Here is an 8426-nt window from a genome sequence, read left to right on the forward strand (position 1 = left end):
GCCGAGTCCTGAACCTGGCAGGTTGCTTTCTAATTTTCTTTTTCTCTGGTTAAATTTAAATATATTAAATTAAATAAATAGTTCTTTAATATAAATTTTAAAAATAATTGATTTCCTGATGCAGTTTGATTGTTTCTTAATTGAGTTAAATTTTTTTTTTTTAGGGGAACTATTACTAGTTTATTCATATTTTTAAAAAAACCACTAAAACTGCATACTTTTGGTTTGGAATCTTCTTTTTTTAGAATTATTTAATTTTGCTCATTGTCCTTATTTATTTATGTATTTACTTATTTTTGAAGTTGACCAGTGAAAGTCAGAGAGAGAAAGAAAGTGAGAAAGCAAGCTGCCAGGTCCGAGACTCAAACCGCAATCAGTCAGCAATGTGGGAGTCCAGCCATCTTAACCACCATGCCAGATGCCAGTCCCTGGAATCTTCTTTGATCTTTTACTCAGAATAGGTTGAACTTTGAAAATATTACTCTAAAGTTTCCTATATGCAATGAAGCACAGAGTAAAACATTTTGATAAATATGAGGTAAAGGTGTTTCAAATGCTTGCATATCACCACTGTAATCAAACTAATACATTTATTTTCAATTGCCCTTCAGATGAGAATGCAATGGCTTTTATAAATGTAGGGAGAGTTGAATTATTAAATTACTGAATTGAAAATAGTAATTCAGTCATTTAAGTGGCTTTGTATTCCCAAGGATTTCATAAAAGATCACTAATCTTTTCAATACTTTGCTCTTATACTCTGAACTACTTTATTGTCTAAAAGAGAAGTCTGCTTTATCTACTTTTCATTTCAAACTGCATGCACATGCACTAAAAAAAGAAAGAAAAACAAAATAAATTAATCTGTCTGAAAAATATCTAGCTACCCCACACATTATGAATACCTTTTGGAGCCAAGGGAGAGTCCTAATGTGTATCCAGATATCTTTCAGGAATAGAGTACATAGCTATGCTTCAGTTAGGATTACAGAGTAAAACATGGACATATAGCCTCTCAAAGTTTTCATTTGCATCTAAGTTTTTAGCATTTCTAAACGTCTATATGAACTTTGTCATTTCTAGCCTCTAGGAGAATGTAATAATCCTTTTAAAATGTCAGTGGTTCAAATCAAATATACAGTTTTGATATCTGAAAAGTAATTTTCTGGGCAATAAGAGTGGAATTTTTCATTCTTTGATATAACTCTCCATCTAGCAGTTTGTTCAGAAAGAAATTCTGTATCCTTTTGATCAACCCGAGTAACCAATTTTGCAGAGATAAGAACCTTTTTCCAGGTAGCAGAATTTTCAGTAATCTGAGCTTCATAAGATACCATATTGGTTTTCAGGTAAGTTAGAAATTAATCAGTCATGGTCCTCAAGATGAAACCATAAATGAAATCTGCTGAAACCATAAAAAGACTCAAAATATTTAACAATTCAGGTAAATACACAATGTATTTCCACTGTCTCTGATAGTTATGGTGTAAAAGAAAATGTTGTATGACGACAGTTTCAGTTTACACAGAAATCTGGGCATCACAGTGTAGAATATAAAAACTGTTTTAATATTTGACCTTGTTACTTAAATGCCCAAGGCATGAAGTGATGATTTTCATATATAATGCAATAACATAGATTCTCTTACACATTTTTTCATGGATTAAAAAAAAAAGTTTTTAAAATTAAATCATAAGCTATCTCATGCAACTATTATTTAGAATTATGTAGAAAAGCAGTTCATTGCAGGCTTGGCCTAGGCATAACATCATTACCATTAGGAACAATTTTGAGAAAGACGATATCAACATAATGTTGTTGTTTAAAAGGATACACCTCAACCCCAAGAACGCAGACAAATGCCTGAATACAGACGTGAGGTAGCTCAAACTGAACCAACAGTGTATTCATGATCAGAAAATTCATTTGGTATGCTGTAATAGTACACAGTAACTGAATGTAAAAAAAATAAAATAAAAACAAAAAAAATTTTTAAAGAGAAAATTACAGAAAAAACAGACTTTGGATTTTTGCCTTGTATGTTTGTAAGATGCCAAATGCCTTTTGTGTTTGAAGTAGAGACTGGTTACTATTTTATGTTTAAATTTCAGGTTTTAGAAAATTGCTATAATCGACAACAAAGTCAACATTGGCCACATTACTAATCACTTTCATAGTGGCTTTCTGAGTTGGATGAGCAATCTGAATTAGGTCTTGTGTCACCAGTTGAAGATGGTGTTCTTGTATTCCATAAATGAATAGCTTTCCTGGGGTCAAAATTACTAATGTCTGGAGAATTCAGTTGAATGATCAAGATATCCGTCATGCTTTCAGTGTTTATTTTAGCATGTGACTGTGACTTGGTACGTCTCATCTGACTAAAGCCACGTTCTGCTTCAGCTGAACTTGCAGGGAGGGTCAGCACCAGGTCCACCAGTGTCAGGATATTTGGATACTTGTGCAAGTATATGGAATTCACAAAATCCCAGGTCAACTTCCGAATGTTCTGGAACCTAGGAGGGAGGATGAAAGGTTTTACTTGAATATTTGTAAATATCAAACAATGTATTCAGCTTTCTTTCTTGCTTACCTGGCGTAAATTTCTAATTTCAACATGCTCCATTCAGTGTCCACTTCATCTATTTCCACATTGGCAGCTTCTAACACTGGTTCATAATGTGCAAGCAGTATGGATACCTCTTTTTCTCCAAATTCTGCAGTTAAAATAATAATAATAATAAAAAAACAACCAAAAAAGAAAAGTCACATATGTAAAAGAAACTCATACAGACAAAGAATAACAGTTTCAGAGTCAGCACCTTGATACCTTGATTTATCTTTGTGGGCCACAATTTAAAGCTTCCAATCATGGTTGCCCTCACCACATCTTGGCTGACATCTCTGAAACAGCCTTGCAGCCTCTTGATAAGATGTGTTAAAACCATGTTTCTCACGGCAGAAATGTTTTCTTTTCCTCTGAGGTGGTTTCCGTGAAAGTGTGTGACTGAATCCACCCTGCGTTCTTTTGGCCCCGGTCTGGGAAAAGAAAGAGTCACCCAAAGAAAAATTAAATAAAGAAGTATCTGACAAAAAAAGTTCCCAAGTAAAACTATCTGGCTTGATAGATTTCAGATCCTCCCTGATCCCTTACCTTGTTTGATACATTTGGAGTATTTCCAGCGTTGACTCTAAGGTGGCGAATATATCAGCAATCGAGGAATTTCTGTTCTGACTGACACGAGACAGAATGCTAAGGACATTAATGACATCCACCAAGAAATGGGCAAATTTAACAATGTCAGCTTGGAGAAGTAATTCTAGAAGTTCTTTGGCTTTCTGTTGACTGATGTCACTTCTGTCTTCCTCTGCCTGTAACATCGTTGGGAATAGCATGGTGGTTAGCTCAAAAAAGTATTTTCTATTATTCTTGAAAAAATAAAACAATACAGAGTTTCAAATTACTTACTGAGGTCAGTTGCTGGACAATTGCAGGATAACCCTTGAGAAAGTTCTGGAGAGCTGCCTGTAATCCATGAAGCCACCTCCTGGCTCCTATTTGAGAAGGCATCACAGGACGAAGGTGAAGGCCTTTGAAAGCAGTTATCAGAGAACTCTTATGAAGAGGAGAATTGTGATAGAAGTGATAAATTCCGTGAAGGAGGTCTATGACATTGTTGTACAGGGGAATGCTCTGGAATGCTGTCTTGTAAGAGAGTTCAAGGTGATGTGCAAAGCAATATACAATCTGCACACATGGTTGGATTTCCTTTAAAAGCAGGGCCACCCCGTTGTTCTCTCCTTCTATGCCAAGGGTATTATCACTTCCAAAACCAACCAGTTTCTTTGCCCAGTCTTGGCTTGACAGCTTAAGTTGAAGGTTTACCTCAAGAGTTTTCTCTATGGCATTTTTTATTCCCACAGGGTCCTTCTTGTCTATTATCTGTACCCCAACAATTTGACAATGCACTTTCCCTGCATGTGCAAACTGCACATAGACAAGTTCAGCTTCCTGGATTAAACTATTTATGATTCCATCACTGATGACTGAGAAAAATTTACTTTTTTCTAGCTTCTCTCTTAGATTTTTCCGTTCTACTTCAGCAATAAAATATGTAAATGTTTTTGCTGATTTATTAGTTCTGAACACTGGGCCTATATCAACACCCTTCATGTCATCCAACTTGCACATCCAAATAAAATCTTTGAGGGGACGTCCGGTCTTGGCAATAGCATGGCATGATCTGAATAAGTTCTCTACTCTCCCAAGGGTTACTTTGCTCATGGTCTTCACCATTAGTTCAGTGGTGGCTCTGTTCACTGGAGAATCGCTTGTGGCTTCCATTAATGAAGACTTGGCATGAGCCTCGCTGAGATGATGTGCATTGAGAAATTCAGCCCTGAAGTTGTCAGTGCCATAAAAAAAACTCACTTGACTTGTCCCTGACTTCACTCCATGCTTCCGGCACAGGGCACAGAACATAAGATTTAATAACTCATCGTATACAAGCCAAGGGTATTTTTTCAGCCAGATTCTTAAAAATTGATTGCTTCTGTTTGGAAGGTAATGGTCAAGCTTCTGTAGCCTTTTCTGTTTTCCAGTGACTTGACTCACATCATCTGGACGGTCCTTGCCTTTAAAATAATTCTACATGGTTACTTTAAGTAATCATGATATCTACCCTCAGTTTTATTCAGTCTCTGCCTTCACATTTGCTCATTATTTTTGGAAAAGTTACAGTGAATACTTAATACTTTTCTGATAAGAGCATTAGTTGTTTCTTTATCATTTAAAACTCGCAACCCATTATCTCTATTTCATAGTTAAGAAAAGGGACCAATTATTAGTATCGGCTTTTTTTTGTGTAAGATCACCCAAAGAGAGGTTATTTGTTCAGTGTGGCAGAGCTCGTCAGTGGTGGGGCTGGAATTTGCTAGAAATGAGAAATTCCCTATAATCCTTATGTTTATATCCTTTACTATTTAAGGGTTTCTTGTATGTGGAAATGGCACTATGGTCTTCTTCCCTCTAGAATCTAATTCTCTGTGCATTAGAGGGACACTTTTTGCAGGAATGTTCTTGGTAGTGTGAGAGAAAAGAATAATAGGGCATGTATCATGACAGACCTGCCTGGCCATCTCCTCCCCCTTGCCTGACTCCCATCTTCTCTGGCAATGGTACAGCAAACGTGTTAGTCTACAAAAGGGGTGTCAGGCTTTGAGATCTTTGCCAAGAGCTATGCCTCATGCCTTATCCTTTTATTTTCCCAGAAGGTCTAGTTTTTGACACACATTTGATTACTTGTCACAGAAGGAAATATATACGTATCCGGACAAATTGAAATTACACAAAACAAAGTCCTCAAACACTGTTTTCTCCTGAAGGTAGAAAGACTAAACTGCATAAATATTGATAATACATATACCCCTTATGCAAATTCTTTCACTGAGTAGATTATATTGTCCTCCTTTATAACATAATGAAAATAAAATAACGGAAAATGTTTGTGTGACTTTCTATTGATCATTACCTATGGAATTTATATCTTGAAAAACCATATTGTACCCATTGAATATGTCTAGCTATCATATGTCAGAAAGTGCAATTTGGGACTAGCCCATGGCCTGGTGGTTAAGATGGCTGGATCCAACATGGCCGACTGCACATTTCTAAGTCCCAGTCCAGTAGATTAAAACACACTGGGGATATGTGCATGTGTGCCCAAAATCCCAAAAAGAAGGAGATACGGAGGAAAAGAAATTGTCCCATATAGGGGCACTTTCTTAATTCCTTCTCTCACTTTCTCTGTGTGGTGAGCACACCCACCTCTGACAAATTAAAAGAAAAAATATATAATTTTAAAAACTCATGCTAACATGAACCCCCTTTCTTTCTTTCTTTCTTTCTTTCTTTCTTTCTTTCTTTCTTTCTTTCTTTCTTTTTTTTTTTTATTAGTGCTTTATAGTTCTAGGCTTTGACTCCTTAAATGGATTTTAAACTCTTCTGACCCAAACTATACTTACTTCTTTGGTGTGCCGTATGTCCAGCAGAATGCTAAGCCCTTGACAGATGTTTAAGAAATAAGCCTCTTTTCCTAATGGATCATCATGGTCTCGTATCTCTTTATCTCTCTTTTTTTAACTTTATTTTTTTTATTTACTCTTTTTAATACATTCAATCACATTTTTCAGCTTACAAGGTGATCATTTCAATATGTGAACATTTCTCCCTGGTCCAGTTGATCAAAATATAACAATACTACCTCTCTGTCTCAACAATGCTGTTTCCGTATCCTTCTCTTTATCTCTTTTGAACAAAGACCTCTAACATTAAGTGATTAGCTAATTTGCCTCTGGCTTTTTTTTTCTTTAATTTTTTTAGAATTTTTTTTTTTTTGCTATAGGGTATGTGCACTCTCCAGAAAGACAGAGAGAGCTAGAGAGACAGAAAGCGAGAAATCACCCCCCAGGGGGCATGGCAAAGCCATATTCCCTTCTCCTCCATTCTCCTCTCGGATCTTGGGCACACGCACACACGCGCCCAGCGTGAGTTTAAGCCACTGGATGCGGGACTCAAAACATAGTCGACTACACGGGAGTCCAGCGACATAGCCATTATGCCAACTGCTGGTCCCTTTCTCTGCCTTCCATACCTAGTTAAGTCTTTTTTTTTTTTTTTAGCAGGTGGTGTGGTAGTTAAGGTGCTAGATTCTCACATGGCCAAATTCAGTTTGAGTACTGGAAATGGAGGCTTAAACATCACACTGGGTCTGTGTGAGTGTGTGTCCAAAATCCCAGGAAGAGAATGGAGGAAAAGAACTGTGGTATGGTCATCCTCCCTGGGGGTGATTCCTCACATTTCTTTTCTTTGTCTCTCTCCAGTTAGCACAGTACCCTATGGCAGAAACAAAACAAAAACAAAAGCCACTCTAGTTTTTCAAATTTGAAATGTTACCCTGTCAACTGAAATCTGGCTCTTTGTCATTGATAGCAATTGTCTTGATATTCTTACCTAAACGTTGGATGACTTGACCCTCTTTCTCACTAGACCCATAGCACCAAGCCTAGTCCTGCTCTGCACACAAAAATGTTGGCAAATGAATAAAGGGGAACAAAAGAAGTTTCTTGTTAAAGTAAAGGGCTTTAATTTTCACTACTGATTTAGCTAGACCTATGTTTAAACTACATAAGCAGATTTTCCAGAAGATGTTATCTTGGGTTTTGAGCATACACTTTAATTTGCCTAATGTAAGCTCACTGGTCTTATGAAAATACGTTCATCCCGGGACCAGCAGTTAGCGTAATGGCTATGTCGCTGGACTCCCACGTAGTCGACCGTGGTTTGCGTCCTGGACCTGGTGGCTTAAAACTCACGCGGGGCGCATGTGCGTGCGTCCTAAGATCCTGAGAGGAGACTGGAGGAGAAGGGATTGCAGCATGGCCATCCCCCCTGGGGGGTGATTTCTCGCTTTCTGTCTGTCTCTCTCTGTCTGGCGAGCGCACGCGCCCTATAGCAAAAACCTCTCCCCCCCAAAAAAAAGTAATAAATACGTTCATCCCAAAGATACATTGGAATCTCTGCCCATAGACAGTTTTTCTTAGTTCACAGACTTTTAGATTCACCAATGCATTTTGTGATCTGAATAAGATCTAGTAGAAGGAGTTTGCTGAGCAGGCCATAGGGTGAATAGGGGTCACATTTCTCTGTTATAATCCCTAGATTTTGCCACCTGGAGAGAGAGTCATTTAATAACATCTATCCTCCCATATTATCTTCTTTCTTTCTCTTTCTTTCTTTCGTTTGCCAGAGGGTATGTGTGCTTGCCAAACAGAGACAAGGGGGAAATGGGGGCAGTGAGAAAGTGCCGCCTAGTACATGGTCACACCATAATCCTTTCTACTCCATCATTTCTTCCTTTGGGGATTTTTGGGCATGCATATACAAGTGACTTGTGTGTTTCTCAAACCACTAGGTCCAGGACTCATTGATCATGGGGGATCCAGCTGCCTTAACAACCATGACACCAGGTAGCACTATTATTCCTTTTCTAAGAAGTCTTTCTGCAATATATTTATTTAAAAAAATCATAGATTTAAAATAATATTGTTTACACTTTTAAAAACTTACATTTAATCACTGTACATGGTTTTTTTCTTAGCATGAATACATTGCATATTAGTCAAGTCAATGATATTACCATATATATTATCATCAACAGAAATCTTCCCATTTTTATGTCTCTTAAAGGTTTTTTCCCCCTAATCTCCCTTGCACTCCCTGTTATACTGTCCCTAGTGTCTACACTCCTCCCTGCTATTTTACCTTCCAATCTTTCGGGTTTGCTATTGAGTGCAGATATTTGGCATATATTAAGCACTGATAAATATCTGAGTTTTGAGGAGGACTCCCAATGACTCTTCCAATATCA

At 37.4% G+C, this 8426-nt stretch overlaps 2 protein-coding genes across 2 annotated transcripts in view; both read right to left on the bottom strand.

Moving 5' to 3' along the window:
• The window catches only part of SPEF2 (sperm flagellar and cilia associated 2), a 210248-nt gene that overhangs the window by 35452 nt on the left and 166370 nt on the right, over nucleotides 1-8426 (bottom strand). The gene's annotated exons all lie outside the window — the stretch shown is intronic.
• LOC114009217 (E3 SUMO-protein ligase KIAA1586-like) lies at nucleotides 1713-4497 on the bottom strand. Its single transcript, XM_027774882.1, has 5 exons — nucleotides 3467-4497; nucleotides 3152-3369; nucleotides 2828-3036; nucleotides 2591-2714; nucleotides 1713-2513 (listed from the first exon to the last, which is right to left on the bottom strand). Exons 1-5 carry the CDS (start codon nucleotides 4478-4480, stop codon nucleotides 2162-2164), a joined length of 1917 nt encoding a protein of 638 aa, XP_027630683.1. The 5' UTR covers nucleotides 4481-4497; the 3' UTR covers nucleotides 1713-2161.

Source organism: Tupaia chinensis, unplaced genomic scaffold (genome assembly GCF_000334495.1).
Source record: "Tupaia chinensis unplaced genomic scaffold, TupChi_1.0 Scaffold000489_1, whole genome shotgun sequence".
In the NCBI taxonomy this organism is placed as follows: Eukaryota; Metazoa; Chordata; class Mammalia; order Scandentia; family Tupaiidae; genus Tupaia; species Tupaia belangeri.